Source organism: Echinops telfairi, unplaced genomic scaffold, assembly GCF_000313985.2.
Source record: "Echinops telfairi isolate 266 unplaced genomic scaffold, ASM31398v2 ScPeMD7_5868;HRSCAF=6743_1, whole genome shotgun sequence".
NCBI lineage: Eukaryota > Metazoa > Chordata > Mammalia > Afrosoricida > Tenrecidae > Echinops > Echinops telfairi.
In genome coordinates this window covers 1,349,207-1,375,328 of record NW_022109768.1, presented here as the reverse complement: position 1 = coordinate 1,375,328, position 26,122 = coordinate 1,349,207, and the positions used below count along the sequence as shown (strand labels likewise).

At 37.1% G+C, this 26,122-nt stretch overlaps 1 protein-coding gene across 1 annotated transcript in view; it reads right to left on the bottom strand.

Moving 5' to 3' along the window:
* Window positions 1-2,574: 2,574 nt before the first annotated feature.
* MAP9 (microtubule associated protein 9) overlaps window positions 2,575-26,122 on the bottom strand; it is a 40,870-nt gene continuing 17,322 nt past the window's right edge. Inside the window, exons 7-13 of the mRNA XM_013006171.2 lie at window positions 22,575-22,645; window positions 20,649-20,817; window positions 20,234-20,323; window positions 13,828-13,989; window positions 13,526-13,671; window positions 12,212-12,344; window positions 2,575-6,791 (exon numbers count right to left, since the gene is read on the bottom strand). Of these exons, the coding sequence (XP_012861625.1) occupies window positions 6,669-6,791; window positions 12,212-12,344; window positions 13,526-13,671; window positions 13,828-13,989; window positions 20,234-20,323; window positions 20,649-20,817; window positions 22,575-22,645 (894 nt within the window). The 3' untranslated portion in view covers window positions 2,575-6,668. The remainder of the gene's footprint in view (window positions 6,792-12,211; window positions 12,345-13,525; window positions 13,672-13,827; window positions 13,990-20,233; window positions 20,324-20,648; window positions 20,818-22,574; window positions 22,646-26,122) is intronic.

Genomic DNA, 26,122 nt, shown 5'->3' with positions numbered 1-26,122 from the left:
CTTCATGGTTTCACCATTGTTTTTAGGGATGCCTGAGTATATGAAAGTTTTTTTTTATCCATTCTTCTACTGATGGGGATTTGGATTGTTTCCAACTTCTTGTTATTGTGAACTGTGCTGCAATGAACATAGGAGAGCATAAATCTGCTCATAATCTGTCTCTTAATTCTTTGAGGTATATGCCCAGCAATGATATTGTTGGGTCATATGGTATTTCTATTGCCAGGTATTTTAAGGAGTGGCATATTGCTGTTCACTGTGGTTGTACATATTTACAAGTCCACCAGCAGTGTGAGTTCCAATCTCTCTATGCCCTTGCCTGCTTTTATCTTTTTATTTTTTTAATTTGGCTATGGTTATGGGTGTTAAATATATTATCTCATCATTGTTTTGATTTGCATTTCCTGGATGGCTGGTGAAGGAGATAATTTCCTCATGTGCTTGTTAGCCATTCAAGTGTTGTCCTTGGTAAGCTATCTATTCACATCCCTTTGCCTATTTTTTTTTTCTTGTGGGCTTGCAGTATTCTGTAAATTTTATTACTTTTAGTCCTATGTCCATTATGTCATTGCTACTTCTCTTTTCCCAATCTGTTGTCTCTGATGTCCCAGTCATTTTACTCTTCTGATATATAAAAGCATTTTATTTTAATAGACTCCAGCCATGTATTTTGTCTTCTGCTGTTTGTACTTCCTTTGTTATATCTCGTATCATCGATATGCCCTCTACCAGGGGCCCTTAGATTTGTCCCAATTTTCTCATTGGTGAATCGTGACAGCTTTGGGTTATACACCTAGGTCTCTGATCCACCTTGAGTTTGTTTTTGTGCATGGGGCGAGCTATGGGTCTTTTTTCATTCTTCTACAGATGGACATTGTTTTCCACCATCATTTGTTGAAAAGGGCATCCCATCGCCATCCCATTTATTGTTTATTGGGCCTTTGTTGAAAATCAGTTGTCTGTAGGCAGATGCTTTTATTTCTGGCTTTTCTGTCTTTTTCCAGTGGTCTATATATTTATCACTATACCATTACCAGACTGTTTTGACAACGGTGGCTTTGAGGTTAGGTAGTGGAATGCCACTTACTTTGTTCTTCTTTTTGGGCAGTGCTTTGTTTATCCTGGATTTCTTCCCTCTCTCTACGTGATTAGTAATTTTTATATTTCTTTAAGGAATGAAATTGAGATTTGGAGAGGGATTGCCTTGAATTTGTAGATTGCTTTGGGTAATATTGACATTTTCACAATACTGAGTCTTCCTACCTATGAACACATGATATTCTTCCTTTTGCATTGGTCTCTTGAGTTCTTGTCTTAATGTTCTGTAGTTTTCTTTGTACAGGATTTTATTTCTTTGATTAGGGTTATTCCTGGGTATTCCAACTTTTGTTTGGCTATTGTGAATGGTATTGTTTTCTTGATGCCTTTTTTCCTGATCTCTCAACACTACTATGCAGGAGTCTAATTGATTTCTGCTTGTTAATTTTGTATTCTGCGACTACACTAAATTCCTCCATTGTTTTCAATAATTCCAATTGTGAAGACCTTGGAGTTCTCTCTCTATAAATTGAAATCATCTACAAATAGCAAGAGCATCACTTTGCCCAATTGTTCTCCCTTGTACTAAACCTAAGACTTCCAACACAAGGTTGACTAAGAGTGGAAATAAGGGACATCCTTGTAGGGTTCCTGTTTTCAATGGGAATGTTTTCAGCTTTACTCCCATTTAGTGTGCTCTTGGCCATTGTTTTTTCATATATGACCTTTTTGTGGTGAGGAATTTCCCTTGTCTTCCTATCTTATTGTTTTTTTCAGGAATGGGTCTTGGATATTATCAAAATGCTTTTTCTGTATCAATTGATAGGGTCATGTGTTCCTTATCCTTTATCTTGTTTAGGCGTTGGATTATTTTTCAAATGTTTAACCATCTTTGCATCCCTAGTATGAATCCCACTTGGTCATGAGGCATTATTTATTTTATATGTTGTTGGATTCCTTTGGCCAGGATTTTGTTGAGAATTTTGACATCTAAATTCATGAGGGATATTGGTCTATCATTTTCTATCTTTGTGGGTCTTTGCTTGGTTTTGGTATCGGAGTTACGCTGGTTTAACAGAATGAGTTTGAGAGTTTGCTCATGCGTAACTGTTGCTTATTTCCAATCATTTATTAATTATGTCATTGTATGATCGCCATGAAAGGAGCCCTGATGGTACAGTGCTGACCACAAGGTCAGCAGTTTGAAACCACCAGTTGCTTACTCCTAGTGAGAAAGACAAGGCTTTCTACTCCTACAAAGAGTTACAGTCTCAAAAACTCAGAGAAGCAGTATTACCCTGTTCTACAGGGTCGCTATGACTTGGAATGGACTCAACAACAATGAATTAAACCTTTTTTGTTATCACTATAACTTAAGCTTTTTTATAAGTAAAAGAATTGAGATGTATTTCCAAATTTCCAGTCGTTCAAAAAATGGTCACTATATTATATTTTATATTTAAAAAATGCTCATAGTAACATTCTCTAATGCTATGAAAATGTGGCACACAGTCAGTAATATGTCACCCAAGAAAATAAATCTTAAATGGCTCATTTTAATAAATTAAGCACTGCATGAACACATGCTAGTACAAAAAGTGTACATTAAATACATTTTCAATAATTCTTGAAACAGCATCCTAAATTCAATTTCAGTAATTTTGTTCTCTCAAGCTAACACTAAACATTTGCATGTGATATATACTTCAAAATAATAGAACCACATGAAATGAAATGTAAATGGTCTCAGAGAAAATCCAGTTTAGCATTACATAATATTTATTATTTTGTAATTGCTATTGTATCTGCTATTGTAAAGAGGGGGCAGGGAAATTGGTATATATTTTTACTGTGTACAGAATAAAGCAAATAGACTAAATGTCTTTTGAGATAGTGTTATTGAAATTAAATCAGGGAAATCTAAGTTTCTGATATTGGTTTATTCACGTCAACTACTTCCACTAACATGCAATAGTTTCTACTTTGTGAAATTTCATTTCTAAATTGTATCTGACCCATACTCAGAATTTAAGTAACTTAGTATATATGCCACATTTTAAAAGATAGTGTAGGTCCCTTAATCGTTTTGATTTGTTCAATAATTGTGGAAAAGAAAGTGGAGGAATAAGGGCACAGATGAGAGTACAAAAGTCACCTAAATTAATTATGATTACAATAACGAAAGCTATCAGATGATGGAAAGTGTGGAGGGTGGGCAGACTACAATGGTGAAATATGATGCCTGCATCCAACACCAACTTTCTTACAGTGAAGACGAGTGGGCTTGGGCAAGTCAGTCTTAGGAAATCATTTTCTTCTTCAACTTGGAAATAAAAAAGGTTAGACCAGGTAAGTTTTAAACCCCCTTACAAATCCAATAGAATTATAACCCCCTACCCTACTCTCAGGTACTGCTTTGGCAACAAGTAGTTCCAATACAATCTAAAATCATAAATGAAGAAACCTTTTCAAAGTCTGCTGGAAATACAAAAAACTAGGTTATTGTTATGCCAGGAATAGTTACTTTCTTTCATTAACAAACCATTCTCTCTTTACGGTTTAAACTGCTATGGTTTTAAAAAAGTATAACCATTTTCTTAGTTGCGATTTAAATTCTGTATATCATCTATCTGTGCATTTTTTTAAAGTTCACATTCAAATGTATCTACAAATATCCTGTCTAATGAAACTGTTTTCAGTAAAGTTTTAAAACATTTGCAAAATAATCTCATTTTCTTTAGCATATATTCTTAGCATTGTTGAAGTGATAAAAAATTTTAAAACCTGATGGTTAACTTGAAATTTTATAGGTCTTCAGTGTCCTTAATTTGAATTAAATATTATTATAATAAATTAACATAAATATAAGGAACAAATATCTACATTAATATTTTATGCTTGGAAAATATTTAGAGAAATAGTGTTCTTTATATTGATATATTCAAGGAAATATTACTATGTTCAATTTTCCACTTTGGATCTCAGAAAGGGAACAATATTACCATGTGTTCATCATCCCCCCAAACTCAGACTTAAAGAGTCTATTTCATTCAACTAGGTAATTTCAGTATAAGTAGCTACTGATAGACTATAATGTATTCTTTAATGTAATAAGACCAAAACAAATCTCATCTATATTTGAGGGAAATGAAATGCTGGCTAATTACAAACATTACTTTCCCACTTCATCCTTCTTTAGAAATAGCCTTGAAAATTAGAGTTTTATTTTCAGGAGATCCCTAATACAGATCCCTAATCTACAGTCTCTTCTGAATGTTAGAGCCTAGACTGGTTAGGAAGGCAAAGATTCCTTCTTATATGCTAAAAATCTACAATGTTAAAAAACCTGTTAATCTACTCACATCAATGAAGCAGGGAGAAGTGGGTCGGGCTCATGATAGTAAGTAGTTGCTGATAACAATGAGTCCTTTACTAAGTTCTTATTTTATGCTACATGCTGTACATTAATTAACAAATTTTATTTAATTCTCACCACTTAAGAGATGGATGGTAACACACTAAATCTGATAATGGAATAATGGATCAGAAAATCATCAGGAAGTTAAAGTAATTATTTAATGTAAAAATCTATGATACACATTTATGACTTATCCCCCAAAGGTGCTATACTTTGCTTCTATTTTTTCTTTTACTTCCCTGTAATTTGAAAGTATCTTTCAGCTCTGAACAACTGATTCAATGCAACAAATACCTAACATTCTATTCTAGAAGACATAGGTAGTCTGGCTCTATGGAAGACACATGAATGAGGCTAAGTGACCAAATCTCATGCCGATAATACACACTGCTGGTAATAATTTCAAATACATGAAGTAGTCCCCTAGGTCTGGCAGCAAAGAAACTACAACAGTAACCATAAAGAAAGGCTTCTAGTTTCACCTATGAACTTACCAAAGAACAAAAACAAAAATCTATGCTATTGACATGCTCATACAATGACATCCATGAGCTTTCTTATGTTCACCAACATACAAGACGGTAATCCTCAATGCATGAAACGTATTGAATGGTATTCTCAAAACTTATGTTACACCACCTGCTGAGTTTTCTGATATTTGACAACTGTATACAAGATATTGGGATAATTATTTAAATCTTAGGAATTCATTATATAAATTAAATGAGGTTCATCAGCTCAAATAAATAACAATCTAGACGATCTCTGGATAATAATACAAGAGGGCTTCAACGGAGTTTGTGGAAAAAGGAACTATGAGGAAATGAAAAATATCCATAACCTTTTTGAAGTCCCTTCAAATGTGATCTTAGGCTCTGAGAGTTAAAATGGTCTTGAGAGAATTTACCATTTTCAGAGGTCACAGGGGAATGTGAAAAAGTGCATCTTGATGCCAGAGGTACACTGACTTAGATTTAATCAGTTCTAATCCCAATTCAGTTTTGGGCAATTTATTTTATTTTTCTGAGCGTTGGGGCTTTTATCTATCAAATGGAGTCAACAACAATGATCCTGAATGTTGTAAAAATGAGAAATGATACTTGTAAGTCTATATCAGAAGGACATAATAACTCAAAACCAAATTTACTGCCTTTGAATTGGTTCCGGTTCATAGAAACTTTATACATAACAGAATAAATCCTTACTATTAATTCTCACCCACAATCTCTGCACTGCATTATTGGCTCAAGCAGTAGTTCAACTCATAACACATAGCTGATTTGCCTAAAACTTAAACAAGTATGAAACCAATTAGTACAGGAGGAGCAGAGATAAACACAGTTTCTTCTGACAGTTTCCTGCAAACGACTTTCTCATGCAATTGCCATCTAAATATAAGCTCTAAGACTGGGTTAGTTAAGAGGACAATAATTGCCTTAGTATTTTTTTGGCTTTATCCTAGAAAATACTAATAGTAGCCGTAAACTTGAACTCTTATGGAATGTCCATAAAATGTGTAAGCATATAGCTACCATGAGATGGCTATCTTTTTGTATCACCGAGAAGATAAAGAAACAGTGAGAAAGAATTTATAATGGCAATTTTCAGAAATGGATTCATTATAAATGGCCTATCATGAAGCATGGAACAGATAAAGTACACTCATTTCAAAACCAAAGCAAAAATTCTTAAATAAAATACCTCTATGGTTAGTTTTACTGACTGCTGCCTCGGCTGACCAAAATCCTAATTTGTCTAATGCAAATGCAACTACTTTGAGTCCTTTAAAAACAAAACATTACGTCTAGTCTCTAGTGAGTACTCATTTAAAAACCTGAATCTATTAAGATGTATATTCATCTCTGATTAAACACCAAAATGATTTTCTTTGTACTACTTATACACAGTTAAATAACTTTTATATAGCTTAATAGAATGATTATGGATCATACAATTGTAGGAATTATGAGGACACGAGAAGGAGACACACAGTTTAAGATGTTAGAGCAATCTGCTGTTGACCTTCCCTTCCAGGTAGCTTGTTTAGCTATCGTTCAAATGAAACTTAAACTATCATTGTCTTTTGTCAGCACAAGTGTCTGGCAGTGAAACAGTGAATTAAAATATATGATCATAGCTTTAAATAATCAAAAGAAAGAATTTTAAGCCCATGCCAACAGTTTGCTATTAGAAAAGGTGAGGAAGAGAATTATTAAAACACTTTGGAGGACCCAGCTCTGCTAGTAGGGGTCCATGACGGAAGTGCCTCGTTTTCAAGAATGGACTGACATTTCTTTGGTTTTCGTTCAATTCTCTCCTGCTTTTCCTTCTTTTCCTAAAAAAGGAATTAGAAAAGTGTTACGTTTGCACACCCATAAAAACATCTCCAAATCAACTTGCTTGCTGAAATATAAAATGTAATTATTATTAGCTATGTATACACCATCTTGGTTATACGGAAATATCAGCCAACAAAGATGGCCAATGTATATTATCAACAGGTATTAAGGTCCCTTTTAAAGTAGGTCTTCTGCTACTTTGCTTACTTTATTGACCTGAGTGTAGTGTCAAAAGGACTTTTAGTCCTTTTGTGAATTTCAGGCTTATGTAGTTACCAGTTTAATCATACAGGTATCAGTGATTTTAATTTTAAAATATTTTATTTACATATAGCACATGGTAAAATAACCCTCACAAATTATCTATGTTACCATTTTTTGTTAATTTTCCCAAATATATTAAGAAATGTTTGAGCGATGAAAATCTGCTTTAAAAGTACCCACTAACTACCTTAGGAGATAAAGCACAACCCGTGGCTTTGCAGTTCCCTGGATCTCACCTCAACATATCATCCTCATTTCACACACCACTAAGGAGCCTTGTTAGTGCTGTGGGTTTCACATCGAACGTGTAACTGCAATGTCAGTAGTTCAAAACCAGGGAGTGCTCTGCAGAGACAGATGAAACGACCTACTCCTTTCAAGAGTTCCAGTTTTGGAAACCACATAGAGTCACAATGAGGTAGAATCAACCAGATAGTAATGTCGGTGTTTCCCACACCCTGGAAGCTACATGCAGTACATTTCAAAAATCTGTCTATTAAACATTTACTTATCTCTGAATAATAAAAGAAATCCCTTTAGCTGTTTTTTTCTTGAATTCCATAATAAAAGATATCACCCCATATGAAGTAGATCCCAAAAGTTCATGTAAAAATTCCATTGGCTTTTTTTTTATTCCACTGGCTTTTAATTCCATTTTCCCACAAACTTATTGAAGCCCTTGTACTCTTTGGCAACTCCTAAGTTATTATATTATTTTAAGCTCAATTTACATAGAGCCGAGCTCTAGTTCATTCATATACAAAATTCCATCATTTGAACATACCATAATTTATTCATCCCTCCTTTGTCAAAGACATGCTCCTATTTCTTGTTCTACTTAAAAACAATGCTACCATCATTCCTTGCATACACTAGCCAAACATCAAAGGATAGCAGGAATAAATTCATTAACAAAAAGCACCTTATGAGTTTGAGTTCTGTAGTTGAGTATGAAGTACCAGGAAATAAATTACAAATAATTCCTCATAGGGGAGTTATTCCAGAGCCCTCTGATATAAAAGTAATACCTTTTAACTGAATAATGTAATTGAAAGAAAAGTAGAGAGTCAAAAGTAAGGAGACATAACTTTTAAGATTTACAGCCTCAGAAACCCACAGGGCAGCCTTGTCCTATAGGGTTGATGTGTGTTGGAATAGGTTTGATGGCAGTGGATTTAGTTGCTTTTGAGTAAAAAACCCAAAAAAACCAAAAAACAAAACAAATTTGTCTTGGAAGAAATATAACTAGCATGCTTTTTAGAAGAACGGTGAGACTGTGTCTTATGTTATTAAGAGTCACACACACTTGACTAAGTAGAGGATGTTCAATGAGATGGACTGGCACGTGGCACAAGAATGGACTCAAATACAGCAATGATTGTGAGGATGGCACAGGACGGGGCAGTATTTACCTCTGTTTGTACACAGGAGCATTATGGGTTGGATTTAACTCAATGGCATATATAGCCACAGTTCTAAAGTTGACCAAGACACAACAACAATAAATCTATTGGTATTTTTATTAGGCTTCTATTAAACTAACGAATTAAATAAGGGAGAAAGATATTTGATCAGGATGGCTCTTTTTATCCAGAGCAGTTTTGTTCACGTCTTCCTGTGTGGCCTTCTGGAATGTTTTGAAGGTTCCTTCACATCAGTCTTGCACATTTCTTAAAATTATGCGCTTTACACAATTGATGTGTGTATGGATAGGGATTACAGTTGTATGAGCCCCTAATAAAATGTTAAAAAAAAAAAAAAAAGCTCACGGAAAATGGAAAAAAAAAATTATTCCTACATGCTTCAACGTTTTCTCCCACTTCGGTGTTTCATATCACTCTTTAGTTGCTCTTTTTTTTTTGACTCTTCAAATTTATGCCTGTTTCTTAACTAGTCTTGGTTCTAAACCTTACATAAAAAATAAGCACATAAGAATAGTCAGAAATACTGTAAAAGAGAATTTATGAAGGAAGACTAATCCAAGTAGATATGACAATGTATAAAGTCCTCATAATGACATTATCTGTCACTGGAATATGCACAAGGAGACTGAACGATGAAACAGAACGTTTAAAAACATGGGAAGGGCAGCATCTCATATTGGTGAGTAAAAGACGGACTGTGCTACAAGATATTTATTTGGAAAAATTACAGCTAGAATCATATTGGTATGATGTATCAGGAGAAACTCTAAGTAGATTAAATACTATTAACATTACAAATTACTAGAAGTAAAAACAGGATCATATGTTTTTAACTTCATATCATGGAGATGGCATTTCCAACTATAACTGAGAAACATGAAGCCAAAAGAAAAATTGATATCTTACCTAAAAATTCATACAACATAAAATACCATACATTAAAAGAAAAACAATATACTAGAAAAAGTTACAGCTGGTTATTTCCTGTTATTTAAACTTTCTAGAAATGAATAAGAAATGCTGGCAACTCAACAGAAAAATAGGCGATGTCTTCAGATTGGAATACAAATGTTTGTTAAATAATGAAAAACAAACAAAAAAACAACTAAATCTCAGTCTAACCAGAGAAATGCAAATAATAAATACTCTGGCTACAACTAACAGGAGTGCACGCATTAAAAAAAGTTTTAAAATTGATTGAATAAATTATGGGGAAAGAGAGATTCTCTCTATATCAATTGCAAAATTATACAAGGCCTACATAAGGCTTTTCTGGTAAGAGCTATTACAATTACATGAAACTTTAGCCTAGAAATCACGCTCTAGAAATGTATCCCACCCATATTATGCACAAAGTTATTTACTGTAGCTTTGTTAGTGAAAACAAAATGCAGAATGGAGAAATACACAAATGCAATCAATGGAATACAGGGACTTACAATATAGAGTATTACCAAAAACAATTAGGCTCACTACATATTGATAAAGAAATATTTCCAAAATACTTTCAGCAGATAAAAAATGCAAGGTAAAAGAGAATATTATGACTGAAGTTTTGTTATTTGAGGAATAATAGAAGCACTTATAGAAATCAAAAGATCAGGAAGAAAATACACGTATATAAGGAGATTTCTAGTTAGAAATTCTCAGTAAATTCTCAGGAGACAAAGAAACCTTTGAAATAGAGGTAGAAAATACAGGTATTGAAATACAGATAGAAAATATCACATGACCTGGAGGCTGAGGGGCAGATCCACACACACCTCACAGATCTGTGGTGGGAGCCCCCTTTTCCTGTAGCTGCCGTCAGGCCCGTGTAGCCCCCTCAGTACATGTAGACACTCCAGTTCCTACCTGTATTGTGGCACCTGATCCCTCGCAAGATGGGAAGGGGCCTTGCAGGGACACCCCCCACCAAAAAAAAAAAAATAAACAAGGAAACATGTAAAAAAAAAAAGAAAATATCACATGAAGCTTACAGATCCTTATGAAAAGGAGGTGACATCTATGAAGAGAATTAATATTAAAAAAAAAAAGTTCAGTGTTGTAGTTACATAATCTGTTGTGAATTTGAGACTTAGGAGTGAAGGGATGGAGGTTAGCCTGTCAATCAGGTCACAACTTCATGACCTCATTTGGAGGCACTGTGGAGATTAATAGCTCACTGGAGGAGGGGCACGCTCACTCCCTGTGAGACATGCTTGCTGACAAGACACATGGAGCTCCACTAGAGCCCTGGTGCTGAAGAAGCCACGTAGAGACCCCTGCCAGCGCTGAGATGGCTCTAATGCCACTGGATCCATAAGACTTAACCTCCCACTGGCCTGTGATCTTCCTGCATTCTGCACCATTGCATGTGTTTCATAAGTCTGAAGAGGAATTTACAGATTGGTATTGGACATATGGGCTAATAGCAGACTTGTGGACTTGATTTGGACTTGGCTGGGATGTTTTCTCAATATTCAATTGCTCCTTATATAAAGCTCTTCCTTATACACATATGAGTACTTATGACTTCGTTTCTCTAGTCTAACCTAGCACATTCAGGAATACAACTGTCCAGAAACATTCAAAGATTAAAAACAAAAAAGAGACTTCCGGGAAGATGGCGACCGAGTAACACATACCAGAGGGACTCCACAGAAATCAGCCCAGGAGAGTCACTCAGAGGGACAGGAGGCGCATCATAAAGATAAGTAGGTACAGATCCACAAGGTTTTGAGGGGCTGGGTCTTTTGGCTTACCACAGTGGAGGCCGGCTATGGCTTGTCCTTAGCCCCGCCACTGTCTTGGCCCGAGCTGGGATTATTTGGAGGTGGCGCAGGGGCTTTATCTCAACACAGCTAGAGCTTGCTGCTGCCTTGGGGCAGGGAATAAACCCTTGCAGCTCCATGGGCAGGGATCGGGCCTCAGCTATATTGTTATCTTTGTTTCCCTCTCTTCTCCCCCTCCCCGCCAAAGTCTCAACAGGCTTAGTTTTGGGATTTTTTTTATCCCCTTTGTCTCTTCCCTTTTCTCTCACACACCACTGCCAACCTCCAGACGATACCAGGAGGATGGAGGAAAGGTGGGGTAGGAAGGGGGAACTGATTACAAGGATCTATATATAACATCTTCCATGGGGGATGGACAACAGAAAATTGGGTGAAGGGAGAAGTCGGACAGTGCAAGAAATAAGATAATAATAATAATAATTTATAAATTATCAAGGGTTCATGAGGGAGGGGAGAGTGGGGCAGGGAGGGAAGGGGAAAAAATGAGGAGCTGATACCAAGGGCTCAAGTAGAAAACAAATGTTTTGAGAATGACGAGGGCAACAAAAGTACAAATGTGCTTGACACAGTGGCTGTATGTATGGATTGTGATATGTATGGATTAAAAAAACAAGAGAAAAATCAACACGATAGACTAGATCACAAAAGTAAATAAGATTCCAGACCGTGTGTTTCTAAAGGATGTCAGAGTTTAAAAAAAGAATAGTTATAATGGGAACTGCAAGAATAACCATAAACAATAAATCAGAAAATGTGTGTGTGTGTGTCTGAAAATTGTGCATGAGCAGATATTAGTAGGATGAAAGGTTGTGGAAGGGGCAGGATGTAGGTTCTCAGATACTTTTATAAGCAACTAGCATACTGCTTATCTAATAAAAGGCTCAGTATTTAACTGGCCTGAAAAAAATGGCCCGTACGAAAGACCAACGAGATCTGTGCAGAGAGAATACCTACCAACCATCTTTCATATTCATCAAGAGCTTGTTTATCTTTATCTCTTTTCTCAGCTCTCTTCAGGTCTTCCTTCTTTTTCTCATTTATTTTCTCTTTTTCCTTTTGTTTGAATAGCACATCCTTTCTCTCATTCCTGTGTAGAATAATGTAAAATATTGAAAAGTGAGATAAGAGATGGTAAAATTGCTAGCGGGGGCACGGGGCGCTAGCCCACCCAAGGGGAGGGTCTTGTTTATGTCTCCACAGGGAAAGAGTGCCCGTCTTCAACCCGGTGCCCCAAGGTGCGAACGCAACATGCCGGCGCGGAGTAGGGGACCAGTGGAGAGGTGTGAGGGGCTGGCCCCAGTCCCAAATACTTAGTGGATGCCTGCCCCTCCCCCCAGAAGAATTTATTTCAAAGGATGGCACTGAATCCGCAGCTCCGGGAGAGGGACATATGTGAGCAGAGCACACGGGAGGAGATGAAGGGGGAGGAGGAGAGACTGGAGCACATCCTGGCCCACCAGGCTTTGAGGACGATGACCCAATTAGAGCAGCCAGCCCACAGAGAGGACCACATGGGCAGCCCCACTATGAGACATGACGCCCCTCACTGACCCATGGCCCTGAGGGGGACAGCACCAGAGACACAGTGTGGGAATTGTGCCTGATCGGTTCCCGCCACCCGACGCAAAGCACTGGGGGAGTGCAGTGCAACAGCAAGGGAATGGAGTGGCAAGGTCCCCAGGGAATGCTGGAGGTGGACTTTGGGGCCAGGGCGTGGTGCCCCAACAGACTGGACTGGAAAACACTCCTAAATGCCAACAATCGGTCCTTGAACTAACTACAAGCTTTTCTTTCTTCTTGTGTTTTGATTTGTTCTTTGTCAGTGGTTTGTTGTTGTTTTGTTGTATATTGTTACTTGGTTTTGCTGTTTTGCTTTTGTGCATGTTAATTATCTCCGCAGGTCTGTCTAAATAAGATAGGCTGGATGAACAATCTGGAGGAGCAAACAACAGGACCGACATTTCTGGGGGGACCTTGGGAGAGGAGGAGGTGGGGGGAAAGGAAGTGGTGTTAACAAACCCAGGGACAAGGGAACAACAAGTGATCCAAATTGGTGGTGAGGTGGGTGTGGGAGGCCTGGTAGGGCATGATCAAGGGTAATGTAACAAAGAGGAATTGCTGAAACCCTGGCTAAAAAAAAAAGATTGCCTACTTAATCTTTGGTAATAATGAGATTAAGACACATTAGGAAACTTTAAGTGGATCAATTCTAGTGACGTCTCAAGTGTTTAATTAAAGTCTATCCAAATATTTATTACTTTGGATTACCATTTTTCAACTGCAATTAAATTGTCTTTCTTTTTCTCAGCAACGCTCTCCTCCTCTTTCTGCTTCTTTGCTCTTTCATATTCTTTCGCCTTTCTACTTTTCTCTTTAAGATATTCCATCTTTTTCTCTTTCCATTTCTCAAAAGCCTGGAATAAAATTCAGAATGGTTTTGTGTACTGACGCAATTTTCCTTTTTATATCGTTTGTGATATTCACTATAAAGGGCAAAAATGCGGTTAATCTTGACTACAGACTGTCAATGTTTAGAGATAATTCTGAGAGAGATAATCAAACGTCAGTACTTGGAGCGCTTCTCCTTTGCGCACAGCATTTTCTTCTTCCGTGTTCTTCTTGTTTTTTGCCTCCAGTCTCTTTTTTGCAGCCGTTTTCTTTGCTCCCTTTTCCTTCATAGCCTTCCAAGCCTCAAATGATGCTAACGCTTCTTCTCTTTTGGCCGCTCTTTTCTATTTTGGAAAGATAAGCAAATTTGTAAGTGTTTATGAGCATTCCTATGCATGTACATACGAAGGTTAGTCAATGAGTAAGCATAGAGACTTTTAGTAACCATAAATACAAAAACGTGAAGTCCATATTTCATGACATTCTCCCCATCCAGGTCTCTCCCGAAGGAGCCCTGGTGGTGTGGTGGTTAAGAGTGGGGCTGCGGTCCACGTGGTCGGCAGTTGGAAACCACCAGCTGCTCTACGGGAGAAAGACTGGGCTTTCCACTTTGGTGAACTTGCAAACCCAGAGCGGGGTCACCGTCGTCAGCCCTGGCAGTGAGAAGTCTACACATGGGAAACATGGGGCTTTCCACGTCTGCAAAGAGTTTCAGAAACCCACAAGGGCAGTTCCACCCTGCCCTGCAGTGTCGCTGTGAGTCGCCATCAACTTCATGGCAGCGAGCTTGGTTTTGGAGAGGTCTGTACTTGGCCGAGGCACTGCTGCATCTCTTTAATCCTTCCGTGAGGAATTCTGTGTTTTCACATGTCCACCAGACCAACATGGCAGTTTTGACATCCTGGAGGAAATCACATTGGGCTCCTTTGAACTGCTCTTTTAGATTTGGGGGACGGAATCTTAGGGTGGATATCCAGGCTGTCCGGAGGATGAGGTGAGGTTTCCTAACAACATGTTTCATAGGACAGTCCTCACGACTTTACAGATGAGCCCTCAAAAAGAAAGAGCAGGTCAATGGTCGTGAAAAGGGGCGGAGATTCCTCGACAAAATTAGTCTGGTCGTTTTCTCAGCCACGGAGTTTGCCAATTCTTAAAATTTCTTCCTAATAAGTCCCTGTAGTTGTCCTTTGAGAAAATCTACCATGATTACCTCCCTCCCTGGGGTCTTCTGAACTTATCTGTCAGCCTTGAATTTAACTGACTTAACAGATCCCTTTGGAAGTTACCAAAACAAGTCTATTACTGAAAGAACTTATCTGTCGCCACCCACTCTGGCATGTTTAAACACATTTTTTTTTGGGGGGGGGGGGCGGTGCTTACATGAACTGGATTGCTAGGAGCAATACTTTTTGACTTACCCTCGTACATATATAGATAATATATAAAATAGATCTCACATATATGTGTATCTCTACTCACTTTGACATTTAGCATATGTAGAAATTATGTTCCAAACACATAATTTATTCAGAATGATTTGGAAAAGTTGATTGGTAAAAGAAGTAATTGGAATATTCCATTGCATCTTAAAATACATTTTTAAAAAGCATTTATCAGTAACTGCTCTACTACTTTTGAGAAACAGAAATCCACTATTTCTTGTTTTTGAACTATATTAAGAAAATATTATGAAAATATACTGTGATAGGATGAGGTGCACTAGCATTTTTTTTTTCATAAAATATTTAGATTAAAGAAAAGTATCAGAAAAGTTATAGGCATATGTGTAAGTTGAATAAATTAAATTATAACCAAGTTCATAAGCAAATGCAGATCTTTGATTGAAACACCAGCACGCGGACATTAAAAAATCAGAATTTTACTGCTCCTAAATACTCCAAATGCTTAAACTATGAACCATTTGGGAAAATATACAAGTTATTGGATAACAGATATGCTATTTATTTACTTCAGTGTTTAATCCTATACTATCCTATTATATGTTTTGTAATACTAATGTCAATTTTAATGTCATGAAGAGAAAGTAGCCCAGCAGTAAAAGGACCACCTCCCTTACAGAATGATGAAGAGTAAGCGCAATGGAGCTCTGACCAAACAAAGCACTTGGATGCTACAAATGGGAGAAGAGGTGTGCTGACAAATCCCCGGTTGAGCTGTCCTAGTCTATCCCACAGGGGACTGACTGATACCAAGTCCTGTTCATTCTGGGAATATTTCTTTTTACATCCATTTTCATGTTGAAGAGCACCAAGAACAGTTGTTTGCCAAAGCCTTCTTTTTTGAAGGTGGGGGAGACCCGAGCTTGCCTGTAGGCCACCAGGCACGCAAGAGAGAAAGGGACTGAGCATGTTGCTAAAGACTGACGCAAGATGCCAGCTCCAGTCAATGGGAGAGGTATGCAATCAAAAGCACAGGTTGGGAAGAAGAAAATTGAAAGCTATATTCCTGGCCAAGTTAGAAAGGAGGTCAAGTTTTCAAGAGTGAAGTAGCTACACATGATAAGATGCTGAAATGGTAACACAAAGCAAGAGCTAAAATACAGAGTGTTTTCTATGTATCAGTCATATAATACATCCCAATAAGAAATAATTTTTTTTGATGTGTGCCTTGGTTTTAAGACCCATTCCTGGGTTTATCTGGGGCACTGATTCAGAAAATTGCAGTGGGTAGACTGGATCAGCGTTAGTTTCTTAGGTACGGTGTTCCACTATGTTTTCACCATTGAATTTTACTAATTTATTAATTTATTTATCAACCGAGTTTAAATATGAGAAGAATTCAGACCCACAAATAATAAGAAAGACAACATAATGAAAAATAATTAGCTATAGTAAGGGACTTCCAAGGGAAGCTGTATGTGGACCCAGGATGACTAGTTGGGTTACATAATGAGGTGCCAATAAGGTCAGTGGTTCAAACCCAAGTAGTTCTTCAATATGAGTTAGAATCGAATAGATGACAACAATTTTCCTTTTTGGGATGGGAAGTTGTACTATATACACAGAGACTACATGTAAGGTAGACACTGCATGCAAAGTCAGAACCCAGCCTGAGAAGCATGGAAAATGCAAAAGAAAACGGAAAAGGATCCTCCATGGAAGGTGTGAGGGCAATTTAGAGTGCCAAAAATATAAGACTTCATAGCAATTTTCAAAAATATCTTGAAGACCTAAATTGTTCTTCTTCAAATGATGCAGTCAACATTTCAGAGCACATTTTAATATATAAGAAGTCAATGGATAATCCATGCTAAATGGTTCAGAGGTGAGGTTTACTCCAAGCTTCTTTAGAAGAAAAAAATGTCACTTTTCTTTTCAGGATTATTGTACACAGGTGGAGAAGTTGTGCCATCTTCTAGCAACACTGGAACTGGTTAATTTTAATAAAGGAGTTTGAACTCTACAGACACATTTTGGGTTTCAGAACATTGGAGTCTCCATTTATTGTACCAAACTCGTTACCAGTCAATTATGACTCGTATCAACCCTATTGGACCAAGTGGAACTTCTCCTGTAAGTTTCTGAGGCTGTAAATCGTTATGGGAACAGAAAGTCTCATCGCTCTCACAGAGCAGCTAGTGAGTGGGCTTGCCCTTGTGTTTAGCAGTCAAACCCATACCCATTGTAGAGTAACTTATCACTGGCCCCTTTCTAAGTTAGCAAATTGGAACTGCCTGTTACTCAGTTTCAAATCAAGGTGAAACGGTACCTGAGGAAAATCCCAAATTCATATAATTTGCATTGTTCTAATATATCTTTGGATGAAGGGAAGAGTAAATATTTGTCCTAAATATCTAGTACAACAAAACTACTTCAAATAAATCCAGCAAGCAATTCCTCTATATCAGGATCACTAACATTAATTAAAATTTCCTGGTATATTTTAAGGGAAAGCATAGTGAACAGTGGTATATAGTATCTCAAAAATGAGAGCTGACGGGAAAATTGGTTCCATTACTTGAGTCAACAGGTCAAATGTACTCAGAAATAAGTCTAACCCTTGAGGCACCAAAATGTGTGTTGGCCAGTGTAATATGCATGCTATACCTGTATTGCTTAGTTCATATAATCCTCACAACAACAATAGCTAGGCTTGATTACTATTTGTATACAGATGATTAAGTTGAAAAGTAAAGTTTAAGCAACTTGCTCAAAGTTAGAGAGTCGGGTTCTAAACAGCAAACAAACAAATGGAACAAACTCACTGCCATTAAGTTCATTCCGACTCACAGCAGTCCTGTAGGCCAGGAGAGAACTGCCCCGGTACGTTTTCAAGATTATAATTCTTTATGGGAAAAGAAACCCTTGTCTTTCTTCCACGGAGTCGCTGGTGGTTTCAAAGTGCTGATCTTACAGTTAGCTCCGCAATACCTAACTACTACTCCACCAGGGCTAGACTCAAAAAACGAGTTAAAAAAATAGTGGATTAGCATTTTATTCTCAGATGGGGACTGATATGACATAGAAAGTAGGCAGTTTTTGCTTGGCAGTCCTAAATCAACATAAAGAAAAAGTAGGAAGGGCCACAAGTAGGCTTTTTGAGTGTGCGATATTATTGCAGGAAGTGATTTAACTTCGGAAAGTTTAGATAAGCAGACAGACCTGAAGTGCTTAATAAGGGTAATAAAGAAAAAAGCAAAGCAACAGAAATCAATAGGAAATAACAAACAAAACAAGACACAGACTTTCATGCCAAGAAAACAGACTTTGGAAGCTACCAAGAAGGTGGTGCAGTGGTTACTCACTGGGACGCGAGTCACATGGTCAGCAAAGGGGGGGCCCCCAGCCCTCTGCAGGAGAAAGACAGGGCTTTCTAATCCCATAACCATCCCATAAACCCACAGGGACTGCGCTATGAGTTGGTATCGACTCAATGGCAGTGAGATTATTTGATAGCCTTCATAATTTGTATATTAAAGGAAAAACACAAATGGCTCTGTCTTTCTGTAAAAACACTGTACTATAGTTTTATCAAACTAAAGTTTCATATTGCTGTTTTCATAATTTCTTTGCTTTTTGTGATATGTCTTAGTTCGGCAGTCACTTTTACCTTAGTGAAGTAGCTTTAATTTTTGTTACCTGTGTGTAACCCTCTTAAAGTTCTTAAGCAGAATTCAGTCACTTAAAATTTCAACCAGTATAAGTGAATGTTCCATGCACTTTAGCTGAACAAACTTTTCTATATAAACATATTTTCATTTTCTCACTATTATTTTAAATTCTATACCAATGGCTAAATGAATAAATATTATTATCAGAAATACCAGTGTCCCCTTTAGGTTATTTATATTATTTTTCAAGAAGCTGATAATACTGCCTCTAAAGTGGACTAGGGATATATATATATAAACTTTAGATATTTTAAATAGATTTTGAGCTTATACACAATTGTAGGCCATAATTTAAAAACAATTTGTTCTTATGATTTGGTCCTGCTCAATATTTGAAGTGATCGTTGGATACTATCGCATGAAATGATCGTTGGGTACTATCGCATGAAGTGATCGTTGGGTACTATCGCATGAAGTGATCGTTGGGTACTATCGCATGAAGTGATCGTTGGGTACTATCGCATGAAGTGATCGTTGGGTACCATCGCATGAAGTGATCGTTGGGTACCATCGCCAAGTGTGGTCAGAAAGCAGATGGTGTTTCGCTATCAGAAAGACTAGTGGCTGAAGTGCAAGGTGTCCACTTGGTTCACATGGAAGTAGCATACCAGTCTGTGGGACCCATGGATTGTAAATAATAAAATATAAGACTAGAAGAGGAAATTGTACCAGAGCTTAAATTCTGAGCCATGGTTTGTAGAAAGCTATGAATCATTGTGAAGGCCCAAAATCCATTTGCAGAATCTATACATGGATGAAGTCTACGTGGAACTCCCTGGGACCATTGACCAGACATGTGAGTAGTTTTGTTTTCAGACAGAGTGCATGGGAAAATGGATTATTATAGATCAAGCTTAAAATTTAACATATTTTCCTTTTGACCCATTCTTAACTTGTTCTAGTTTATATACTCGAGTATAAGCCCGAATATCAGCCAAGGCACCTAATTTTACCACAAAAACTGCATTAAAAATGTGCTGAAAAACTCAGCTTATACACGAGCACATAGGGTATATTATTTTCTGCTTTCTTTTGGATTAAAATTTATCTGTGTTTTATTTTGTTGGTTATGGGGTTCTTTTATTGGTATGATTTTCATTTTATGAAACACAAGATAGGTGGTAAATCTATAGAGACAGTAACTAGAGTCATAGATCCTTAGGATTATGACAGGGAAGGTTGGGGGAAATAAGAAACTAATGACAATAAATACAAGAATGAAGGAAATAATCTAAAATTGATTGTAGTGATGATTGCACAACTTTTAAAAACATATTTAAACCACTGGGGGAGGGGATCTAAAAACGTATAAGGTAATATAAACAAAAATCAGAAACTGATTCTTTGATATATCTTATTTTGCCATATAAAAATGGCTGATTTAGAAACAGCAAATATTCATAGATACTTTACTGACATAGAATTTCACACTTTTTTACTTCTAAAATTCATAATACCTGTTCATCTTGTATCCTTAAATTTTCACTTTCAATCCTTTTAATTCTATGCAGTTCATGTAAATATACATTTTTCTTTTCTAACCAGTCCTATGAGAACAAGGAAAAGGTTATATTAGTCACTGTTTCCCAAATGAATTTTGCTTTTATATTTTTTATAAATTGCAGTTGAATATTTTCTTTCTTTAAAAACATACACAATCATTTAAAACAAATTTGAAAATAAATAAGCTATTTTTAAAAGACTCTGGATTATTCATATATTACAAAGAAAGATCTTTTACAATAAAATTCAGTATTAATCTTCATTCCTGATCGCACTACTTTATTTTTCGGTAAACTGATAGTCTTATGTAAATTATCATGTAAATTGTTCTGCCTTTCCTTGAAATTTTTGAAATATGTTCCTTCTTACCTGATAAATAGCTGCCCTTATGTCATCTGCTTTGTTAGGCTCCATGTTTTGTTTCTGTGAAGGTTTTTGGTCCAAAAATTTCAAAGTTCCTAAATAGTGAGAAGAGGTAGTTGCTGATGAAGTTTTCCTTACAGAACTGGATTTCTTTAAAAATGCAGAGGTCATTAATCTGAAAAGATGCAAATAAACATAAAAACAAACAATATAATGCATTTTTAAGAAAAAAGAACCATTAGAATTAGCAACTACCACACTTGAAACTACATTATTTTAATTTAATATAATTATATTAATAATGGTACAGATCAAGTATACAATAGGTACTTAGGACACAAAGAATAATTATTCAATACCTTTTCAATTATATAACTTTAAGTTCTACAATTTTAAAATGAATGTTCTATTGAGATACTTGTAATTAGACCATTTTAGGAAAGCATTTCCGATGACTTGAAAAGTAATATTCACTAAGTGAAGTTTAATCTGTCTTTTAATAATTTTGTTGCATTTTTTATTACATAAACAGTTCTGAAAATAAAGTTGGAAAGAAGAGTGCCCTCTACGTCAGGGTCAAGTAGTTAAATTTGGCCCACCGTTTTACAGTAAAGTTTTATTATAACACAGTGATGTCCACTCATGTACTGCTTTCCTAGAGCAAGAGTGTAGAAGAGTTAAAATAAAGACTATGCTCCAAAGCCTAAAATATGTACTATCTGGTCCTATGCAAAAAATCTGCTAACCCTGCTCTATTTGATTGTAAATCATTTGATTAATGAGAATTTCAATGATTAAAAAGGTTTCCATTAGCATTTATTAATTATGCATATATCATCAATGTAGATAAAGCTATTGTTTTAATAACCAAAGTTAGTCCATGAAACATGAAAGCTCTATGTATATTTTTTTCATGCACTTAATCAGAAGTATGAAGGAGCTTCAAAACTTTCATGGAAAAATTCCATGTCTTTTAAGTCTATCTTCCCATGAACCTTTTGAAACTCCCCCCTCTAATGCTGAACTTAGGCTCTATCACCATTACTATCCATCCACCCACAGCCACCGAGTTGATTCTGACTCATAGTGACCCAATGCAGTGCTACTGAGGCTGTAAGTCTTTATAGGTGTAGACAGCCTGATCTTTCTCCCAAGGAGGGGCTGGTGGGTTTGAACCACTGACCTTAGGGTTAGCAGTCCAATGTTTACCCAAGAGTGCCACCAGGGTTCCTTTATTATAGCCATAATAACAGGAAAAACAAGAGAAAGGAGCTCTAGTCCAAGAGAACTAGAGTATGAAACATCTGCAGTCATTGATGTCAGGAAAGAAGGAAAAAGTTCCCTCCAGAATGAGATCTTGGAGACCAAACAGCACAAGCATTCTAGGCATGAAAAAACCAACTAGTGGTAGATTTAACCGTTTAAAAATCCCTTTATTTGTAAGATAACATAATGAATTAAGGTTTTTATCATGAAGCTTGTCATCCGTCTCATGAGATGAGGTCATGAGAAGACATGAAATACAAACTCACCACCATGGGGTCAAATCTGACTCATGGTGACCTTGCAGGACAGAGTAGAACTGACTCGGCAGGTTTCGGAGGCTGTAGCTATTTATGGGAGTAGAAATCCCCCATTTTTCTCCAGAGGAGTGGCTAGTTATTTTGAATGCCGACCTGGTAGTTACCGTATATACTCGTGTATAAGCCGAGTTTTTCAGCACATTTTTTAATGCAGTAAAATTAGGTGCCTCAGCTGATATTTGGATCAGCTTACACTCGAATATATACTATAACAGCCCACTGGGTACCCATGACACCACCAGGGCTCCCTGATGTGAAAGCTAAACACCATGAAATAGGATTTCCTTTATAAAAACTGAAATTCACCACCATCTTTGCCAGAATGAAAATCCACAAAGATGTTGATTACCTGGGAGATGCACTGGATGCTCTATTATTTGTTAATTTTTTATTCTTCATATTTCTGTCTTCAATTGCTTCCTATTAAACAGAAAAAGCCGAAGATGGATCATTCACATTAGCTACCACAGTTATTATGAGGCCAGGTTGTCAATAAACCAGTATTTTTTTAAGCATTTAACATGAGTAGGCATTAGGGGGAAATCTCGACTAAAGTGCCCATAAAGGCACTCGCTTTTATAGAGAGTCAACAGAGAGTAAATGGAGAGATAAATGTGGAGACAAAGTAGGGCACAGTGAAAGAGAGGGCAGGAGTGGGGTTTCAGGACCCTCTACATTAGGAGATTCAGAAGTGTTCCCGAGGGGCTGACTTCTGAGCTGAGACTCAAATGCTGCACAGAAAGGGCCTGTAAGAAAGCATGCAGATAGAGAGAAACTGCCTGAAGGGGGCGAAAGTTTGGGACTGTTTGAGAAAGAGAAAAAAGTCAGTGATCTAAGAGCAGAAGAACTAGAGGGTGCCTGGCTACTGAAAGAAGAGTGAACGAAAACTCAAAACCATACACAAGACCAGGCTTCCTGGGTAGACAGAGACTAGCCCACACTCACTCTTTAGGTCTGGAAATGACCTCACCGGAATGACTCAACTTTCCGCAAAACAATAGGTATATAACAGGGACAATCACACTTGTGATTTTCGCAAGCCTTTTCTTTTTTTTAAAGCATTTTATTGGGGGCTCTTACTACAATCCATACCCACAGCCATTGTGTCAAGCACATTTGTACATGTGCTGCGTGTCTTAGACTAATCAATCGACCATTTAAGACCTAAAAGGGCAGCACTTATCCAAGGAAATCGTTCAAAAAGGTTAGGAATGAAAGGTGAGTGGAAGCAAAATACAAGGAGGGAGTTGGATAGTCATGTTTCATTTTGAATTGTAGTCAAAGACATGAAACAAGGACCTTATCTGTAAACTTCATATAATTAAATGTCCTGCTCAACTACCTGTGCTCAGCTACGACTGCTGGCTTCCTCTAATGAGTGAGCCCACATAACTGCCAGCTAACTGCAGGTTTAAGAGATAAAGATTAGGGTCAAGAGAGGTAGAAATTGAAAATACAAATACTATAATTTTAAAAGTTTAATATTCTGGAAAAATTTAATATAGGATCAAATAATCCTCAACCCACAACTTACTGCTATCAGCTCCACTGCGACTATATTCTACCTCATCTTCAGACCCTGTGACTATACGATTAAGTGCTTTTTATAGGATTTATAAAATTTCAGCTTTCAAAACTGTTGGCTCCTGTTTCATTAAAAATTACCCGAGCTATATAACCACACTGTATTTGACGTACTTTATAAATGTGGAATGTTCTATTGTTCTTAGGTATCCTTGAATCAGTTCCAACTCAGCGACCCTCTATACAATGGAACAAAACAGCCCCGTCCTACATCTTTTGCACAGTTACTGCTGTGTTTGAGCGCACTGTGGCAGCCACGATGCCAGTTAATCTCACGGAGGCCCTTCCTTCTAACTCACCCTTTATTCACTACAGTAAGCATGTCCTGTACTACACTGGTTTCACCTGATAATATGCCCAAAGTCCATTAGACACATTCTGGACATCTTCGCTTCTCAGGAGCATTCTAGCTGTACTTCCGACCAAGCAGATTTGTTTGTGGCTCTGGCAGTCTGTGTTACTTTCAATATATTTTGCCAACAACAAATGCAATAATTCTCCTCTTATCTTTTGCCTTATCTTTTACTTCATTTCTCCTAGTCACTTTAAGCTCATCAGCACGTTCTATGGTCTCTTCTGACATCCATTTCGATCTTTTCTCTCATTTTTTTGTTTAACTACTGCTTGCTTTCTTCGTGTGTGCTCTTGTTCGTAATGTCCCACCCCACAACTCCCATCTGGTCTTTGACCACAGTTCAATGTGTCCACTCTATTCTTGAGACGTTCTTTAAATTCAGGTGGGATAACTGCAAGGTCTTATTTTAAGTTTCTTGGGCTTGTTCACAGTTTTGTTTTGTTTTTAATTTCATTCTGAAGTTTTATATGAACAACTCTTGGTCTGTCCTGGCGATGTTGTGCCCACTGGTATTACGTTTCTCTATCATCTCTTTCCATTGATGTAATTGATTTTATTCCTGTGATTACAACGGGTGAGATCTATCTATACAGTCACTACTTACGTTGTTTAAAAATGGTATTTGAAACAAATAAGTATTTAGTCTTGTAATCGCCAGTGCCATTTCTTTTCTTTTTTTTAATAATTCTATTAGGGGCTCATACAACTCTTATCACAATCAATACATACATCAATTGTGTAAAGCACATTTGTACATTCATTGCCCTCATCATTCTCAAAACGTTTGCTCTCCACCAAAGCCCCTGGCATCAGCTACTCATTTTTCCCCTTTCTCCCTGCTGCCCCCTCCCTCATAAACCCTTGATAATTTATAAATTATTATTTTGTCATATCTTTCCCTGTCTGAGGTCTCCCTTCACCCACTTTTCTGTTGTCCGTCCCCCAGGGAACACCAAGGTTAGTTTACCAACTACTGATCCTTCTTCTGTTTCTAACTTTCACATTCTAGTCGCTAGTAATTAATAATGCATACTGCTTGCATAGTTGATCAAGTTAAGACTGAAAAAGTTGGCAGAACCCCTCAATGTCTTCACCGTTGGCTTTAGTGGTTGGTGTGTTAACATGGATAACAGTTATATTAGCTGGCCTTCCTGATAGGTATCTGAATACTATTCTACTATGATAGTATTTAACTTCAATTTTTCATCTCTGTCATAGTAAAACAGATGGGCAATTCAAAATGGCCTATAGTGATCCACTTCAGCAGACTAATACCTGGGATCCTGAACTTTAAGTGTTCCATTTCATTTTTGCCAACTTCCAGTTTTCCAAAATTCACACTTCTTACATTCCATGCTCCAATTATGAATGGATGCTTGCAGCTGTTTCTTCTTATTATGTGTGTGTGCCACCAGCAAACGAAGGTCCTAAAAGCTGTGTTCTATCCATGTCATTAAGATCCGTTCTACTTTGAGGAGGTAGCACTTCTACAGTTGTACGACGAATGCTCTTCAAGTCGAGGTGTTCATCTTTTGGTACTGTATCTGACAGTGCTCCACTCTTGTTGGTAAGGTTTCCAAGTAGCTAATTTTTGTATAGAAATAGTCGATCTGTGCCCTCTTCCCAGTGGGTGTTAGGCTGGAAGTTCCACTGAAACTTGTCTACCTGAGGCACTCATGCTGGAATGTGAACAACTGATGGCACAGCAGAAGCCACCACAGAAAACAAATTGATAGTACATGCTGGATCGGGTTCTATAGGTCTCCGCTTAATAAAAATATAGATACCTGAAATAATTTCTCTGGTCTTTCATTAGTGACAATTATTTTTTTCCAATGCCATCTTACAACATTTTAACAATTTTCTTGCAAATCTTTCAAGAAACATTTATCGAAAACCATACTTTTAAAAATAGATGAATAGGGTCATCATGATAATCAGCTCCACATTATGAACTA